At 38.7% G+C, this 20,352-nt stretch overlaps 1 protein-coding gene across 1 annotated transcript in view; it reads right to left on the bottom strand.

Annotated features, from left to right (window-relative positions):
* Positions 1 to 20,352, bottom strand: part of LOC141011672 (dolichyl-diphosphooligosaccharide--protein glycosyltransferase subunit STT3B-like) — a 63,387-nt gene that overhangs the window by 7,447 nt on the left and 35,588 nt on the right. Inside the window, exons 4-11 of the mRNA XM_073484906.1 lie at positions 18,549 to 18,614; positions 16,525 to 16,624; positions 12,837 to 12,935; positions 12,174 to 12,320; positions 8,973 to 9,021; positions 7,879 to 8,033; positions 4,734 to 4,945; positions 2,890 to 3,077 (exon numbers count right to left, since the gene is read on the bottom strand). Coding sequence (XP_073341007.1) covers positions 2,890 to 3,077; positions 4,734 to 4,945; positions 7,879 to 8,033; positions 8,973 to 9,021; positions 12,174 to 12,320; positions 12,837 to 12,935; positions 16,525 to 16,624; positions 18,549 to 18,614 — 1,016 coding nt within the window. The remainder of the gene's footprint in view (positions 1 to 2,889; positions 3,078 to 4,733; positions 4,946 to 7,878; positions 8,034 to 8,972; positions 9,022 to 12,173; positions 12,321 to 12,836; positions 12,936 to 16,524; positions 16,625 to 18,548; positions 18,615 to 20,352) is intronic.

Genomic DNA, 20,352 nt, shown 5'->3' with positions numbered 1-20,352 from the left:
CATTGATATGTTCACCTGCAAAGTATATACTATACTGTAAATATTAGACCAAGACCTTGTCCCGATACATTTTCATAATAAATATAAAATATGTATTTGTGCCGCTGCTTTAGCAAAATATCTTTCACTTCCAGTCACTCCAAGTCAAGTCACATGTGCATGCATGGAATTAATCTCACGTTTCCCAGGAATAAGATTTGTGTGGACCAGAATTCCAGACAATTTATGGGCGTGACGGCACTTTTAATAGGTGCACATAATTTTAAAACAAGACTGATTATTTTGTCTCTCAGTCAAGGTTTAGTTACAACTCTGAAATAATGGATGAGTGAAAGCAACAGATTGATATTGACTATAGCCTATAGCAGGGGTATTCAATTAAAATTCAAAGAGGTCTAGCCCTAGGCAAGCAATTCTCATTGGTTTGAATGGGAGCCATCCGGTTTCCCTCTTTGGACCTTATTTCAGAAAAAATGTGCATGGTAGCAAAAGGAGAGAGACAATTAATTGTTTGATCCCATTTGAATTTTTCCATGAACTACACATATGATGTTTTTCCATTTAAAAGATCATTTTCCAAGTCAAGAAAGTCATAGTTTGTCATGAAACTAATGAAATGTATGACTGTGAAAATATCATAAATAGAAAGACTACACACCCAGCAGTCGTGTTAATGACGTCGTCTTGTTCAACAGTCAATAAAACCTGCAACTAAACATTGTAGAGCTGGTCCTGTATATGAGCAGCTCACAAAACTGACGAACTCTCCTTTCACATAATTGCAGTAATGCAATACTTTTTTTCTAAAACATGTTCAATACTAAGATAACTTATTATTAAAAAAAAACAAAAAAACTATTAAACTTCTTATATAACACTCCTTACCAGTGCGCTCCTTTTAATATGGTTTTACAATTATTATGAAACAGACTAAGTAAGCCTCCTAAAATTACCTGCATGGTAAATACATGTAGGCAAACTATCAGCATGTCAGTAGGCTACTGAACAAGTAGGCCTGTGTTTTCAAAGAGCTTTTGGGCTTCTCTAGAGTATGTCTTACAAGTTATTCAACAGAGATACTTATTACATAAAATAATATTAATTATTGTCTTAAAAGAGACAAAATTACATGATCAGAATTAGATTATGATCAATATCACTGTGCATTTCATGCCCATCATCACCACAAGCGCATTTTTATTTTATTTTTTGACCAACCAATCACAGCCTTTTAAACAAAGTGTCATCCCTAGCAACAGGGTCAACTACTCCTCACGAAGATGAAAGTTTCTGTCTCTTCCTCACTCAGAGTTGCTCTAAGAAGTTTCTTGAATCACTCTTCAGCTAGGACTCCATGCTAGAAATGTTTTGGCTGAGTTAGGAGCTCTCTGAGAGAATTCTTAAAATGTTTGTGAATATAGGTCCTGGTCTTTTAGGGTGGGCTTCCAGGCCCATGAAACCCACACACAATGCCGCACCTGGCAAAAGCTGTATAATATTGTGATGATGGGACTAATCACCAGGCAGCTAGAATCAAAAATGTAGAAAACAATGAAATATAAGTGAAAACTCAGTGTTATATTTCATTATTTTCTACATTTTATATCAAGTTTGTTCTCAAAGTACCTCAGATTAAATCATTTAACTTTAAAATGTGCAACATTTTCTTGCAGGGGAGCGTGCCCCTGGGCCTCCCTATAGGGTCCAGAATCCACCTATCACATCCTCACAAAATCCAGTGGGAAACAGTCTCATGTTACCCATCTCTGAGATTTCTGCCTCCACCCTAGCACAATGCAAATGATGAACAGCCTCTATTTGAACTGAATTGGCTGAGTCAAAATTAATAATGTCAAATCCCGATCCTTCAATAGAGTATCTGATAATTATCAATATTATTGTTATTATTACATTTATTTAAATTTTCTCCTAATACCGCTGTACAGTGTATACTCAGTTTACAGTTGGCACTTCAATTTGTAAAGCAATTGAACTACTATTTGACGAAAAGAAAACCTGTATTACGGTTTTTGTTTGATGCCAGTCGATTATTATATTTAGTATATCATGCTGCAGTATTTTGTGTGATATCTGTGGCGAGGAGTGTCAGTGTGGATCTGCTGTGCCAGGAAGGCTTGGGCAGGATTTAGACAGCCTCTCTTCATCTGCAGCATAAACAAAATAGCTAACCAACAGCAGAACTTCAGAGTTAACTTTATAATAACACAGAAAAAGATGCAAATCCATCTGCCAGGTAGGAGAAATGGCCTTTTATGCATCTGTGACCAGGGGGCCCAAAGTCTTATAATCCTCCCAAGCTCACGGTACTGAAAGAGACCTTTGCTTCAGTGGAAAGTAATTCCACTGAAAAGTGATGACAACACAGTGTCTGGATTAATGGGAACTCGATTTCAGGAAAAGACGCAACTGCTCATTTTTTTAAGTCATTTTTCAGTGCTGTGATTACTGAAAAAAACATTGCATTACAGTGGAAGCAGAAATTTCAGAGATGTGTTCAGTATGTCAAAACCTGGCCAAAGAAGATAAAACCAGCTTGGCTACGTTCCACAAGAGGAAGGGCAAAAATAATTAATTAGTAATTATGGTGAACTGATCGTCCACAGAGCTGCCAACCCTACGAGAATTCCACTAGCATGGCTGTCAGTGGCTTTAGTGTCCTCAGTTGGTATAAATGTTGCTTCACTTGCTGTGAATAACACAACAGACCTGTATACAAGAATCAATGGAGTTTTTTTGGCATGAAAATGTTAAAACTTAAAAACGCTGAAAATGTATGATTATCATATTGGTATTGTTAAAACTGCATCCTGGTAAAACCTTAGTTCATAAGACACATGGGAAACGCCTCTGGTGTTGTATAATTCTCACCCATCATGGTTGTATGATGCCAGCACCACACTGGGGCTGGAGTAGGCATTGCTGGTGACCCAGGTGCAGTGGACGGCGAACATCATGAGCAGCATCAACATCAGCATGGTGACAATCGACTTGATGTTGGGGCCCAGGCCCTCCTCGGCCTTCTCCTGCTCAGATACGTGTTTACGCACCTTGCCTGCCTGCAGGGGACAGCACACATCAACAGGACAGTTTGTTAAGGTTACTGAAACTCTAGAAGACAAGAGTGCTGCAAAAATGAACTGATGATGCACTGGAAGGTTGATAATTGTGCCCGTTGAGAGAATTTTTGGATGGACAATTAAGTGTTGTAGCTGTTTTACAGTGGCCCTTTAGGAGACCTGTGATAAGTTGGTAATTATTAACATTAACATTATTCCCACTGAATCACTATAGAAGAAAAGCAACAAAAGGATGGCTGAAACATTGGACATCAGGGCTATTTGGGAAATGAGGAAATAGGAGGAGGAAAAGGAGAGTAATAAGCACACAGCTTGATTTTTTATTTTGATCATAGATATCAGATTACATTGTTTTAAATTAAAATGTTTTACTATAAGGTTAAACCCACTCCAGGCCTGTTCAAATGGGTCTAGAAAAAAAATCAAAATGTAGTTTTGTAATGGTGATATATTGTTGTTCTTTTGGTTAGATACCATGGTAAAGACCATGTGTCGATAAACATATATGCAGGCATACACTGATTACATCACTTGCCCACTGCCCCACCATTTTTTGCTTTTGTTTTTTTAAATCAATACGTAATCAGGCAACTGATGCTACAATTATAAACTGAAGGGATCTGGTCTGTACAGCAGCAGCACCTGCAGCAGAGTCGCACAGAGTAGCAGGAGTCCCGTTTTACTTCTCACGTGACCAGGGTAAGGAGAGCTGACTGACAAGATGTTGGTGGAGGACTTGTTGTCAAATTGAAAAGCAAAAGTACCTTCTTGGCAATATTTCTAATTCTAACCCAATGCTAATAGGGAAACTGATATCATTTATGATGAGAAGTTGGAGGTGTGCAGCCTCTCACCTGCAGCTCTTCGTCTTTCAATTCCTTTTTGCTCAATACTCCCTCAGACAAAATGAAACTACTCCTGACATATTTGAAATTGATCAGCTGTCAACAAATACTGAAAATGAATGTTGTTTTTGTCTGTAAACACATTTTTGATGAACGATAGCAGTGCTAAACTCACTGAACACACTGCATTTCCTGTGACATGTCATAATATTTTGCTAGTTAAATGCTTTTCAATGTCAAGCTGCAGCAGTAGAACATTTTCTGTTTGCATCAGCAGTAAATTATTCAGCGTTCTAAAGACAGTGAGCATCTCTTCTTATCAAAAGCCTGGTGTACCTGGTAGCACTGGTGGTGTCATGCGTTTATCAATTGGTGGGAAAAGTTTGTCACTGCTGCAATGCTTGTTTACGTATGATGTATGATGGCTAAAAATATTTTTTTATGTCAAAAGGAAAGAAGGTTCAACAATTTTAGACAAGGGAAGGTAAATATTTACAGCATTAACTGACCAGGCATATATACTAAGGCCAGGTCTCACATGATGGGGTTATAGCAACATCAATTGATTTCTTTTTCCCTACTTGGGGGCCGCAGGACAAGTTGTAAATGCAACACTGACATATAACTACATCATTAAAGTGGATTTGATTTTTTTAGAGCTTTTTCACTGAAATTAGAGCCTGCTGCTGCTGGGATCAAGGCTGCGAAGAGCAGTGAAGGGCGACAAAAACAGTGACCTAAAAGAGTCTAAAATGAAAGTTGGTATAGATTCTCTCTGATGACTGCTCACCTTGTCATAGAGGTTTCCAGCATTCTTCCTGTCGTCCTCGTCGCTGCTGTCCTCTGCAGGCGGGCTCGTCCTCTTCAAGTCGTCTCCCAGGTAGTGTTCAAAGACGCTTGAGAAGGCTACTGCCGACAGCATGCACACCACCGGAGTCAGAGTCAGCATCAGACGCACCATTACACCAGCAAAATACACAGCGCTGATGGCATACAAGGCCACTGGTGTGAGAGAAGCAATAGGGAGAGAGAGAGAGATGAGGAGGTTACAGGTGACCAGGATGTTATGATCCAAGCTTGATGAGTTTAATTTGATTTGAATCTAACTTAATTTTTTCAATTTACTTTAATTTAATGCTGCTGAGTCACGCTACAGGTGCACTGCCTCTCTACTGTACTGTCTGACAGCGACCTGAAATTCATGAATTCCTTTCTTCTCTATACATACTATGCTACACCTTAGGGTAGATCTCATTGGCAGGTGGGACTGGGATCGAAAATGTAACAGCAGTGAGAAAAGTGCACATAATCAGACACAAAGCCAAATGTGTTTTTCTGTTAGTTCTGCATATGTGGCTGTATTAATGGAGTTTTTTAGCGGAACTGAGATCACAGAGCTTGGTGAAACGAGCAGGAGGCAATGGGTAAAGAGCAAGAAAGGAAGAGCATAAAAATGCACGGCAGAGGAGAAGTAGGGACAGGGAAGGGGGGTTCATTCAGCCAAGGGAGGGCAGCAAAAGGCTAGACTTTATGTTGGCAAATAGAGCCTGACCCCGATATTACTGGCCAATTATAGCTCATCAAAGATATATCATATTGGTGTTTATGTGTCGCCTCATAAGTAACAAGAAGCTGAAGTACAGAAGTGCCAAAGATGTGTTTTGAAAGGCTGTTTTCAGTTGAAAATTGTTCAGAAGAAAGTGAAAGATCAATTGAACAATAGACATGAATTAGTCATTAATGACAAATTACAATCAAATTTAGTGTAATGCTCATTATAGAGAATTTCCTGTGCCACACTTCATTGAGTGTTCAGCTGTTTATCATCATGGTTGTGATTTAAAAGGCTGCATTTTTATGTTATTCTTCTCATCTCAACTTACATGTTTTATTTCATTTTGACACCAATTCAATTTCCAGTGAAGCTTACTGACACTTATTGTGCTTGTCTGTTAAATTTATTCAAGTAGCTACCGTACACACAGACAGACGATGTCAGACAAAGATAACTAGGCAGAGGGGGAAACAGAAAATGAAATTCAAGTGAGACATTCACAGGGATGTTCTCAGTTTAAGGGGAAGAGTTGTTTACGGAGAGATTTTATATTATACAGTGCTGCAGTGACAGCCTATTCTGATTTTTTTTCTTTTTCAAGTTCCAACAACTTTGTAGACCTTCATCACAGTCTATTAAAAATGTTGAGTTAGAAACATCACAAATACAACACACAGTAAGTATATGTAAATATTACAAATGAAATAACATATATACTGTATAGTGTAACACATACTACAACTTAAAAGAAAGTAGTAAGTGATGGGCAAGCTGTAGTTTAAAATATGAATGATTTTTTAAATAACCTTGGCTTGATACTGATAATCAGTATCTGTCATCTGTCATATATTGGCAGGTAACACGGGCCATGCCCATGTATCAGTCAGCTTCTACTATGTATACATACAACAACTGTCTCAAGCAAAAGAGCTTGGTGAAACGAGCAGCAGCAAAAAAAAAACATTAATTTCATAATGCATTTCTGGTATGTAGCATAATAGAAAAACATTTCTGTGTTAAATCAGTCCATTAAAATACTAGTTCATGAGAAATGACCAAGTAATGGTGCACACTGAGTTCCTAACTGACTGTGAATATGCACACAGCCAAGAAAATTTGTCAGCAGATACTGCTACTACCACAGTGCAGTTTTACTGGACAGTGTTTGGGATAAGGGACAGCCTAAATGACATGACTCGATTGGTTTCACAAACTGTAACAAGATGAACAGAGAAAGAAAAAGTAACAGAAGGAGATGGAGAGCCAGACCGATTTCACTGGCTTTTTTAGATTTTGTTTTGTTTGTTTTAGATCACAATAATAATAATAATAATAATAATAATCTGTCTGTGGCATCCTGTGGCATGTTTGTGAGGAAGTATTGTCAGGATACAAACTGACTTTAAAGCTGGCTGTATCACAGTCATCATAGGAAAATAAATAACTCATCAAATTAATAGAATATGCAGGAATCAAAGCATTAAACGACAGTAGGTTAGCACTCTGTGAGAATCAGTCATTCTCAAGCTCAAGATAAAAAATAGACTCTTTTAAAAACATCTTTGCTTAAAAATGTTAAGTGCTTTCATAACCAAACTGGAAATGGTCAAACTCTCTAGATCCTTGGTCATTTGAAAGACACCATATGAGTAGTCAACCAAGTGACACTGTCTGAAAAAATTCAGTTATTATTTTTACCATGTCTCGACTGCTTTTACTCTGTGCTGTTTATGTTTGAGCAGCATTTTCAAGAAAACAACAACAGCTCAAACACATATTAGTGTGGCATAACACGAGGCTTCAGATACAGTTTCATACCAATATCAGTGCTCCTAACTCATTTGCCTGTATCGTTTTGCTTCACAGTCACTTTATAATCTCAAGTCACAGGAACTGACCTTTTGGAACTCACTACTGTAGCTCTAACAAGAAATGAAACTGGAATACTTTTTGATAAAATGGCAAATTGCTATCTCAACTGAGCAAACTTTATCTGGTGAGGAACAGCAGAGGAGGCAGTTGAAAGGCATGGAAAAGCTAGTAAGTGGACCTTAGTGGCAACTAACAGCTCTATAGGTCACCGTCAGTCGTCGACCAAAATTTCCCCACCGTTTGGCGACCACTGTTTTTGCCCTAGGAGGCTGAAATACCTCCGCCACCTGGCCTGTTTGCTCTGTCGACTTTTCACCCATGTCGCCCAGGCCTAAGCGATGGTACCCCAGCTCCACCATAATTCTATCAACACTAACAAATACTGCTTTGATTATCAATCCATCAGTACTGAATCACAGTCCGATTGTGTTTAAAGGACAACTTTGACAAGTGTTGTGAATAACAGTGTTCTAATTTCTAAATAAAAAATACATGATACAGCTCTTACCAAAGACACGTTCATCATTGATGTTCTTAATGCAGAACCAGAGGCCTGCTGGGAAGGTGCACACAAGGATGTGGAGGTCAAAGAAGAAGGACACCCAGGTGGTGGGCTGGTGCTCAGATACTGATGCTATAATGGGAATGTGGATCTTAGCGTAGCTGTGGATAACATGAAAGACAAAGAGAATCAAGACACCACAGAAAAAGTATGGTTAAACAAAGGAAGAGAAAAAGCAGGTATTTATTATGTTAGTATTCAGTCGTGAATATTCCATTGGTGACAAACAACCCTTTTCTTCAAGCATAATAGTTCATTTTATTCCCTTATATACCCACTTCATTCACTGACATCAACTCCTCTTACTGACAGTAAAGCTGCGAGATCTTATTCAGAGTGGGATGAAATGGAAGTTTGGCTGATGTCAGTTATCTTGGGTCCGAGGATGACCTCATTACTTTTACTGCACTGCAGCAGAACTTAGGCGTGTGCACAAACACACAAACATGTGTGTACATACACTTGGCGAGGGTTTAAGAGTTTTACAGCTCATGCTGCAGTCTGGCAGTTCTCTGTGAGCCCAGATATGAGAGGAGAATAGGAGCATTGTCTGTTCAAGATTTTATGATGGGCCTGATTGACGGGCTGACTGACTCACTGTTCGACCATGAAAACTTGTGGTAGCCACACAGAGATAGCATCAGTAAATGGTATGTGTTTGAGTTGTCTGTTAGATCTGGATGAAACCTGAGAATGATAATTAAGAAATAAAAGGAAAAGTCAAAAAATAGGCAACAGTTTTCAACTGTGCACAAGAAAAATCATTACTCCCTTGATCTTTTATTAAACGCACACTCTGAGATGGTCTAAAGCTGAATAAATTTCAGGTTGGACTTCACAGTAAATCAACCAGTAGACAAGGTGGAATAAATCTTTGATGAAACTTACTCTCACTCCTCCACTTTCTGTCGGATACAGTTTAAAAGATTTATAGGTAAATGTGCTACTGTATTAAATTTTAATCAAATTAATTACCAGCGCTGTGGTCAGGTAATATAAAAAATCCAGTGCAAAAATACACAACAACTGTGATGACTTACCCAGTATCCCAGAGGGAGTAGAAGCGCCCACTCCATGGAGCAATGTACCCTGAAGGTGAGACATAGACAAATGAAACAGACTCAGTTAGAATGTACTTACAAGTCCATTTAAACAAACACATGTCTAACCACCACTAACCTGTGTACACAAACGGCTGTGGACTGTCAGTGATGTGTGAATTCGGTGGACCACATTCATGGTTTGCAATATTCCTACTGATCAACTGATGATTCTAATCATGACCAGCTATTTTTTTCATGACCAGCCACCTTATATGCACAGTCGTGGTCTAAATGTTATGTACACATGTATATCATGGCACTCTTCAGTTCCAATGATTTCTACAACTTTCATGCATCTGTGATGGAATGAGTGGAACACAAACTACTTTGTAACAAAAAACATTCATGAAGTTTGGTTCAGTAATGAATTTATAGGGTCGTCTGAAAATGTGACCAAATTTGCTGGATCAAAAATATACATACAGCAAATTGAACGATCAATTTTGGCAATAATAGAAAGTTGTGTGAATTGAATGTTCTTAGTAGCATGGCCTCTTAACTTCTTCTGACTGATTCGGATTGATAACAGCTGATGACTTTGGGTCCATTTTAATTGGGCTTGTTTGATACACCCATTAGACTCAGCCACAAACACTACAATGGGAAAGTCTAAGAAGCTCAGCGTGAAATAGTGCATTATTGATTTGAACACGTCGGGAAAGTCACTTGGAGCCATTTCAAAGCAGTTACAGGTCCCAAGATCAACTGTACAAACAACTGTTTGTAAGTATTAAGTGCATGGCACAGCTGTGTCACTGCCACGATCAGGAAGAAAACACAAACTATCACCTGCTGCTGAGAGAAAACTGGTCATGATGGTCAAGTGTCAACCAAAAACCACCAAAGGCAAGTTCACAGTGAATTAGAAGCTGCTGGAAGACAGGTGTCAGTGTCCACAGTCAAGTGTGTTTTACATCAACATGAGCTGAGAGCCTTGCTTTTGGGCCTTTCATTACTATAACCACACTGATCACAGAAGTCAAATGTGTCCTGTAATGTGGTAATATCGATAATATTGTAAGACACTACTATATACTTTTTAAATCTCTTAAACCAAATCCATTTTTTGTGTTTTCTGTGTAGTTTATTTTACTGAATGTCTTGTCTTTTATCTTTTATAAAGTTTGAATTGAATTGAATGAATATAAAACCTCAACATCAAAATGCTACATTACTATTTTAAAAGATGAGGCTGTGAACATGAAGATGATCCCACTAACAAGTATCGTGTGTAAATCAAAGCCTGATACTTTGACCCAGTCCCACACACACACTGTCCTGATGCCTCAAATACTCATGTGTGTTCGTTTGCTACTTAAAATAGTCCCCAAGAAACTATTTGCTACTGTTTGAAAAAGGTTTGGTTGAAACTACAGTGGTAAAAAAAATCTTTTGGTCTTGAGAGACCAACTAACACATTGTTGGTTTTGGTCTTTTAATGGGATTAGTTGACAGAAGGGAAAACTATTGAATAAACACCAGACTTACCATTTTGTTTAATAGATAGATAGATAGATAGATAGATAGATAGATAGATAGATAGATAGATAGATAGGTAGATAGATAGGTAGATAGGTAGATAGGTAGATAGGTAGGTAGGTACTTTATTTATCCCGAGGGAAATTCAAGTGTCCAGTAGCATACAAAATACAAAACATACATTACACATATGATATATAAAATTACAAAATTAAAATAATAACATAATACTAAGTAACATAATACTCCTTACCAATGATCTGTAGAAATAGGGCGATCTAGCAAACCTCACCTGTGTTAAACTCAGCAGACACTGCATTCATATAATCTTAAACATTGGTTACCTCACACTACCCATTTTAATCAGCCTTTCTGCTTGGCTAGAACTTGTGACATTTTATTGTGCAGATGCAGATAATATGCTCCATTTGTTCCGCATATAGGGCTGCATGATATGGTAGATAGATTATTAGATTATTAGATTATTTTGACAGATATTGCAATTGAGATATGATTCACAATTATTGGGAATTATCATTTTTGCATCATAAGTTTCAATTTCACTGAAAAAGCTATTAAAGTTATGATGATGTGACATTTGTTGGGGTCTTATTTCTTCTGGAGAAAATCTGGAGACATCTCTACAGCACTACAGTACATTCTTCTACATGCTGTTTATACATGTTACCTCTATCAAACAATTGTAGTTTCTTGTGATGTGGATATTTCACTAAGCCATATTGCAATTTTATTTTTTTTTATTTTTTATTTTTATTTTTGCAGACAGCCAAACAAAATGTCTGGTCTGTCAGAAATTAATCCCAATTGTCCTACAGCCAGATCATTGATCATTCAGGTAATTAATCAAGTGACATGACCCTCCTCAAACTGCACATCAAACTACAACCAATTCAGCCCTATTCTAAAAACAGTCAGGGCTATCAATTCAGGCTTAAAATTGGACTAAATGCATCCAGCTTTATACGGAGCACTTCACCTTTAGTTTAGTTGCACTCCATTGTTGATTACAGCTCAACTGTATAAAACAGGCCTCTGACTAAGTAATGGCTCCATCATTAAAACTGCTATCATCAATGATTGTGAATGTTTCAATGTATGTCTTATTAAGCTTCATTTTATAAGCATCTCCCAGTCAATCATACAATCCGGACAACTGTCATTCTCAGTCATTATCTGTCAGTGTCCCAACAGCACTGATTTCTCATAGCTGTTATTAACGGAACCAATCATGACCCTGCCACAGAAAACGAAACCCCTCAATAAGTCTGACTGACGATTCTTCTTCTTCTTAAGGTCATACAATTTAATGTAAGACATTTTTAGACTTTTTAAAGGACCTGCAGACCTGGTTTCCAGGGTAAAGATGTTATCTAAACAGCTCTGCATGTGTTTCTCCTGTGACACCAAACTTAAAATGCAAAAGTGAAACTAAGTGACCAACCAGCTCTACTGTAGCCTGTGCGCACAGTATTGTTGTGTTTTGCAAACCCAGTTTTGTAATGTGTAACTGTACAAAAGAAAAACAAAAGTGTTGTTGCTTCATTTTCAGGTTTAAATGTTGTGTTTCTGGTGAAAAAAATGTACAGTATATGAAAGCCAAGCAGTCGACCAACCTTCTAAAATATAATTTGAACCAACCTGTGTATGTCAGGTAGATGACAGAGAGAAAAACCACTCCAGCAGCTACAGAGACTCCCAGGAAGAAGAGAGTCTGGAACTCCTGCCTGGTCAGTCTGTCCTTTAGGTACTGCAGGAAGGCATAGACCTGAAGCAGCACAAACACACCTGCAGAGATAGAGCATAGCTAACATTTGAAATATACTCTGTTCAAGATGTAGATAGTGATTGTGTACAAAATCAGTGATGAGAAAAAACATTAATTTCGTTTTTAAAATGTTAAGTGTGTGAAAGAGAAAATGATAATTTATTGTTTGCTTTTTCATGATTTGCTGTTTGTCTTAAATTGTGTTTCTAATGTTAAGTTAATCAGTTATTAAAGCATTTTAAAACTTGTATGTTATTCACATGTGTAAACCAATATTTTTTGTTTTATTACGATACTAAGAAATTAGTATGCAATAACAATTACAGGCATAACTGCTACCATATCGATAGCACTGCCAAAATACATATGGTCACATGAGTAGCGTATTAAGACAGACTTATATATTGTTTTAAATTTTGTTTAAGTAACAATAAGAAGGTTTATCACTGAGGGTTATTCCACAGGCCTGCAGAAAACACATACTACTGGTTTCCAATGATATTTTCCATCCGGACCCCAGGTTATTGCTTACTGACCTGCTGCAGCCATGTGCTCACTGGTCCTAATTGGCTGAAAGCCCACAAAGGGGATCTGCATGGACAAGACCAGGCCAATGATGTAGAAGGTGCTGTAGGCTGGAGAGACAAAACAACCAGTTAAGACCAGTTAAACTGGAAACAGACAACTTTGACACATCAGTCGCATTAGGAAATGCATATAAAACGAATTTGAAAAACAGTTTTATACTTCAAAAGAGAGCTGTTTGAACTGTGTACAAAAGTCCTACATCAACTAACTCACTTTATCAAAATAAAGGTTCTAAAATTCGGAGACTTGGTAGACTTTTTAACAGATGATCATGCATAAGATGCTCTCTGTTTCCCTCAGAGTTGCAACTACCAACAACACAGGGCCAAATGTAAGTTTATATATAGGAATGAACAAATAGAAATGGTGCCAGTCATTTTCCTAGGAGATTTTGTGTCAGTTGGCAGAAAAAGGCAATGAAAGCAAGGTTTATAGGGAACCAGTCTAAACACTGATGGTGTCATTATTTCATAGCCATTACATTGTAAAATCAACATTTACTTCACAACAAGTCAAAGTAAAAAACAGGGCTGTCAATATAATGCAATAATTTCGATTAATTAATTATAGAAAAAATAATGTGTTGAAAAGAAATGATATGGATTAATCATGCTCTATGATGCCCCTGGACCAGCAGCTTTGTAAACATGATGGACGCACATGACTAAAGCCCCACTCCAGCCAGTTTCTAACAGTTCATATTCTTCTCAAACCAAGAATGGGATAAATGATTGAATCAACGCCGAACCTACAGCGTAGCCTGACATGCATCCCTGCCAGAAATGGAACTGCACTTTGCAGCGACGCAGGCCAAGGAATATGATTGGCTCACTTGGAAGCATCGCATTTTTCGGCTTGTCCTTATCAGGAGCTCCTTATTACTGAGGAGCAGCCTGGTGGAAAACTCCGGCTTGCTGAAATCAAGTCGCATGGAGCCACAACCCTCCCTGCCGACACTCTGCCTGTCTGCTCTCTCTGGCAATCAGCTCACCACCGCCAGCAACGCGGACACATCAGTGCACATGCATAAATGCTCACTATGACCTAGGCCACTTGCATAGGTTATGACATCAGCGCTGCGTAGAGCCTACATGCAACCATGAATCAGCTTTTATTATACCACTAGAAGCCTAGCTTGGTGGATGACATAAAAGTTCCAGATTCTACTGTAGTCCATTTCGTTTTAGAGTCAGCTTAATGTTTTTTGCAGTTTAAGCCAAAATTATGGTATTTGTCAGAAATGATAAAACATTGTCAGGACAGATCATAAAAATACCCACATGGAACTGTCTACAGGAGCACCTGTGCAATTTATACAGCAAGGAATTTTGATACCATTGGAGTACTTTAAGCTTAAAATATCACCTCCTTTTTAAGTTTACAATGTCCATTTATTCATTGATTCAATCATTGACCAAAATCCATTTGCACCGAAATACTTTTTAATGCTTACTGCAAATATTAGCATATGCGATTAATTACGATTAATTAATCACAGAACTTGCAATATATTAGATAATTTTTTTTAATCGCTTGACAGCCCTAATAAAAAAAACTTTCAGGTATCAATAGGCTTGAGGTTGACAGCCACAGACTAGGCTTATTACTATTTTTGCTCTTCACTTTGGTAAGAGAAAATTATAAGGGTGGTCGAGAGCACGTCCCATTTACACAGTCCACAATTTGTTTGTCCAAACGCATAATACAATCATTGATAATTTGATAATCAAATTTAGATTATCAGCTTATATGTTTTAGAGGAATTTTAATGATTGGATTGGTTAAAATGGGGGTTAAAAATACATCTGGTCAATTGATCCTCATTAAGACTATAAAAATGATGGGATGATCACGTGCGTTCAGCACCTGAATCATGGCATACCTACTGCTACTAGATGCTTTGGCAAGCCAGGCCTTACGTAGAGAATGCCTATTTAGAGATCGCACAGATCTGTTTGATGAGACAGATGTGTGCTGATGCTGGCTTTGATACACACAATACTTGTTACGGCACCAGTTAAAATCCGTGGCTTTCGTCTGTTTATGGAATTTTTTGACTATAAGAAGAAAACAGAAGACAGAATATGATATAAGCATAACATTAACATTAATGCTTGTATCTCTGTACTCTTAGACCATAACAAAACTTTGCCTTTGGTGACACTTTCTGGCCACTTCACTTTGATTTGTTTATGAAAAGTGAAAGCTGGCATAAACTACACAGTATGTGGTCATTTCTGCTTTTTCAGCAGTTACATAAAGATCCCCGCATTTTCTGTTGGAACATTATCCAAACTGAAAAATGATGATATGGATATGTGGTGTCCTACCTCTCCAAAAACCTCTCATCAAATCTAATCTCATCATTTAGTCCTGCTCCAGGATGCCAGATAGTGCAGTTCTGTAATGGATGGATGAGGGCCCAGTGCCCCAGCAGGCTGCACATGGCACCTGCTCTCTAGACACCGGGCAATGTGATGTTCTCGACTGGTACAGGAACCAGCAGCCAAGCTGAGGCCCATTAGAGACCAGTGGCATCCATCAGAGGAGTTTCTAGTCTAAGTTTTTCATTCAGCTGCAGAGGAGACCCTGCTCGTCAGATAATGAAATTTCAATTGGATTTCATTAGGGTATTTCTGTTTTATTAGACAGGAAAGATGTAGTGAGAGGGGGCTGTTGTGTGACAGCAGGTCACACGCTGGACTCCAAATGACAGTAAAGTGTATGGATCCCAGAACACGGTAAGCAGTTACAACTTTGAACTAACTCAATTACTGTTCTGCTGCAGGCAGAAAGCACAATGCTGGTCTTCAGAGAGAGACAGACACAGGTGGTGAGGCGGAACACCAGTGTGTGTGTGTGTACTTCTCTGTACTTGTCATAAGTTTGAGCTGTCTTCAGTGTGGCTTCTTTTTGATTCCACATTTCACAGCTTTCATGTCAAGTTAACCTCATCCAGTTGAGCACTTTCTTAGTCTTGATATGTCATCATCTCAACAGGATCATGACCAGGTACTGTATGTATGGGCCATTCATTTGGATATGAAACAATGGCACGCTGTTCATTAGAAGGGAGCTGTGAGCCTGGGGTCAGGACTTGATTCATGATCGGTGAGGCGAGTTCAGGCTGTGCAACGAGGCGAGCTCTTTGAAGGGAAGACAGCTTTCATCTTTCTTCCTGCCTGCATTTTCACTTTCAATCTCTTTTACTTTTATCACATACTCCTTCTGCTCTTCTCTGGGAGATTTATGTAAACCTGATATCTGTCTAATTACAGACAAAACATCAGTGGATGATATTAATCATCCGTAAGCGTGTTTATACAGTGCGGATATGACAAAGAATAACATGCTACTCTGAGTTGTAACCTCACATCAACGTGCATGGCTTGGAGACTTTTGAAGCAAGTACAGAAAATACAGCTCTTTTTAATGTGTGTGTGTGTGTGTGTGTGTGTGTGGTTGCTGACTGTACAACTACCCTGCCCTTTACACTGTTTATTTATTTTGGATGTGCTACACTGAATGTCAAATGAGCATAATTATAAACCCCCAAGTCATCCGTTTAGGCACTTGAATTAATGTGAACATAGATAACATATTTATGGGTATGTGCGTGTGTGTGCTGCATCTCACCTATGTAGACTCTCTTACTGAAGCGCTGCATGAGCAGCAGCACAAATACATGAAGAGGAATGAGGTTGATGATGAACACGTAACCCCCCCAAGCTGAAACCTGTGAAACAAACAACACAATGGGTTTAATGAGAGCATTTTCTTATTAATACAGAGCTTCAGCAATAATACATAGGTGTAACTATTGGGACTATGCATGCACACATCCTCGCCTGCACACAGATGTATGCATGCACACATACACAGTGCTGAATCTGTGCAATGCTTTCAACTGCAGTGGATAATCAGTATTGTAACCAGCCCACGAGTCCCTGTAGGCTGGGAACTGAAGGGTGGATGTGTTTTTGCTCTTATTCACAACACACACACACACACACACACACACACACACACACACACACACACACACACACACACACACACACACACACACACACACACACACACACACACACACACACACACACACACACATACGCAATCCATAATGAGATGGGTACACTGCACAGCCCACCTGAGAGCTGTGAAATCATTATGAGCTACAGCGTTAAGACTGCCATTCAGATTATGTTGTCTGTCCCCAAATCCTCAAAAGGCACACAAGCGCACAGACAGAAGCGCACAGACACAGACACACAGACACAGACACACAGACACAGACACACACAGGTCTACACATGTTCAGAACAATAGACACACACGCATGCACCTCTTTTCAAGCTTTGCGAGTATTGTCTCCAAATGTCATGTAACTCCCAGTGGCTGACACAGAAGAGACGTCACAGCTTACAGCAGGAGACGTTCAACTGATTCATCACAAACTCATCAAAGTCAGGCTGAATGATAGGTGGGAAAGGGAAAAGGTTCCAAGCAAACTCCCGCACACTGTCTAACTTGCAAAAATACATCTATCTGCGACGTTTCGGTACTAGACCTTCATCAGACTACGCCAATAAATGTATTTTGGCAAGTTAGACAGTGTGCTGGAGTCTGCTTGCAACTTCTGATCTACTCGTCCCTCTCCTACGCACCTGTCTTATGAAATAGATGTGTGAAGTATTTTTCTGAAAGGCAAAAGGTTCCCCAAAAGATCTTTTGTTGTCTGATGAAAATGGCTTTGGGTGATGTGAGGCCCTCTGTGCAGAGGATCTGTGCGTGGCACTTAAATCATTTTGAAGTACTTGTGTTTTAGCGTGAGTCTGGGATCTACATGTTGCTCTCATTTCTAGTTTATGATGTGACATTGGCATTTGTAGCAGACCAAACACAGGAATATAGGAAATTGATGAAGGTTCTCAGTCATCCAGGTCATGGTAATTCTAAGTGCAGTAACGTAAGCAACTGGACGTGTTTCAGTTTCTTGAAGACGTTTCACCTCTCATCCAAGAGGCTTCTGCAGTTCTAACTAACTGGAGGGGAGTTTGCAGGCTTTTAAACTCCGTGTGGGAGTGTCCTTACAGAGTCATTAAGGAAACGTGTGAAGAAGTGTAGGAGCAACAAATAAACATGCCCACTCTTCTGCACAACCCTCTGAATATTGTGTACATACTTCATCATGTCTGCTGTTTGCCTCTCTGCTGTGTGTGTGTGTGTGTGTGTGTGTGTGTGTGTGTGTGTGTGTGTGTGTGTGTGTGTGTGTGTGTGTGTGTGTGTGTGTGTGTGTGTGTGTGTGTGGTCAAACAGACACAAAGACCTGTGCCCTTTATACATCTAAGACAGACAGAGAGCAGAGGGCCGAGAAAGCAATGTAACCTTGATGCTACACAATCTGTGTGCTGTTAAAAAACTAAGAAAATGAGAAAATGCAGGCAGAGGACAGGGTCTCAACAGAAACAGACACACATACTTCTAGTGGGTCATAAGTGAGGATTGAGAAAGATTACTTTTGAGTCTATACATTGCTTTCCCTGGAGAATCCTGCATGGCATACCTTTAAACTACCAGAATAGGATATAAATGTGGGTCAATAAAAGTCTTCACAGATATGAATAAAAAACAACAAACATTTTTGTGTATTTTCTCACCATGTAGAAATAGGAGAGGCAGCATCCGATGGCCCAGAAGACTGATCCCGTCTTCACTGACTTCACCTGCAGTGTACAGGAGAGCATTAACCAATAACACACATTCAGATGTTTTTTATATCTTTCATACTTTCAGAAATATTATATATTATAAAACAGTTTTTCTCACTTTTTCAAGCATTTTCAAAACTTGACTACTCATTCATGCTTTTAGCTACAAACTCAAAATTTGAAAAATTGCACAATCGGTCTACATTCAATCTATCATACAACTTTCACATTCCATTGAAATTTTTAAAGATATTCAACTTCCTTTGAGGCTAAGTCTTAGCTTCATTATAATGGTAGTTGATTAGAAATGCCTTCAAACCCACTCATCTTCAAACTCTTCACAGTCCTTCATGCATTAAAATTTTGAAACGTTCACAAAGATTAGGACTTTTTCATATAAATTCAACTTTTTCCTATCATTTGTAATTTTCACACAGTCACAGTTCATCATTTTTTAGCTATTTTCAGATTTTTACATTGGTGTGTATAGGACAGAATGTGGAGTGGAGAGAGGAGTGGAGCACTCAACTGGCAGAGTGGAGAGGAGTCTAAAAACCTTGTCTTCAGCTCGCTCCCATTCTCACAATGTTCACTCTACCAACATAATGTCAACATCAGCTTGTAAGAAAATTTGTGCTAGTTGCAACTATGTGGCTATGGAAGCATTTGTACCAAGACGTTTGGCTTGGTGGGCTCAGCAGTGACAGGAGGGCCAACCAACTGATGCATTGGCTCCCATTAACCTCTATCTCTAAACCTCTAATATCTGGAGGCACGCAAACACATCCACTTTTCTTAACTGCTCCACTAGCCACATTTTTGACAATAAACACATAAAAAATTCACAGTGAGCTAAGTAGGCTCTCATAGTTTCTAACATATCACAATTTAAATGATAGTAGTTACTGTCTTTTAGGGAGAAGCATGATAATGTGAGATGAGCCTCAACTAAAATCTCTATAAAATCAGCTGTCTCAGTCAGTTACCACTACCAACTTAGTTACCATCACCATGGCAACCAATAACAATTGTGCAAAGACAGATTTGCCAAGCGTTCCTACATGACCACACACAGACTCAAACGCAAATATGCACGCGTAAGCATGCGCACACACAGTATATTTTGTATGTTTGATTTCTTTAACCGCTTTTCCAACATTTTAACTATATTCAACTATCATCTTTTCATTCATTCTCAAAGTCAGAAACTCCATTTAAATATTCAAATGTTCCTCTATCTTAGATACAATATGACATTTATTCAACTTTTCAGTCCCTTTCATAGTATTTGACTCATTCTCACTTCAAATAACTTCAAATAAATAAAAGCCACCAATTCAGTTTCGCATAAGCTTTTCAACAAACCTTAAAGTATTCAAAATCATTCATGTATTATTGGCACTATTCAAAGTTTTAACAGTCAGCTCTTCAACAAACCTTAAAATATTCTACATTTTTCATATATTCTTTGTAATATTCAAAGATTTCTTCAGCCAGCAATGCGCATTTGGCATCAGCTTTTCAACAGGCAGCACTCACAACCACAAGTTCTTCAGAACTTGCCTTTTTTAGTTCATCACCATGTTCTACACATCTTTACCCTTGCCCTGCGCCATGCACAAGAGCTGCTAACAAGGGTTTAACAAAGCTAACGAGCCCTGACTTAATGAAGGCACGGTTGGGGGGCATTGCTATTGGCTGGAAGGGATTAGATAAATGGAGAAGTTGAGCCATTGAGATGGATGGAAGGATG

Source organism: Pagrus major, chromosome 17 (genome assembly GCF_040436345.1).
Source record: "Pagrus major chromosome 17, Pma_NU_1.0".
Lineage (NCBI taxonomy): Eukaryota > Metazoa > Chordata > Actinopteri > Spariformes > Sparidae > Pagrus > Pagrus major.
Note: the sequence above shows the minus strand (reverse complement) of the source record. Positions and strands in the feature narration are given on the sequence as shown.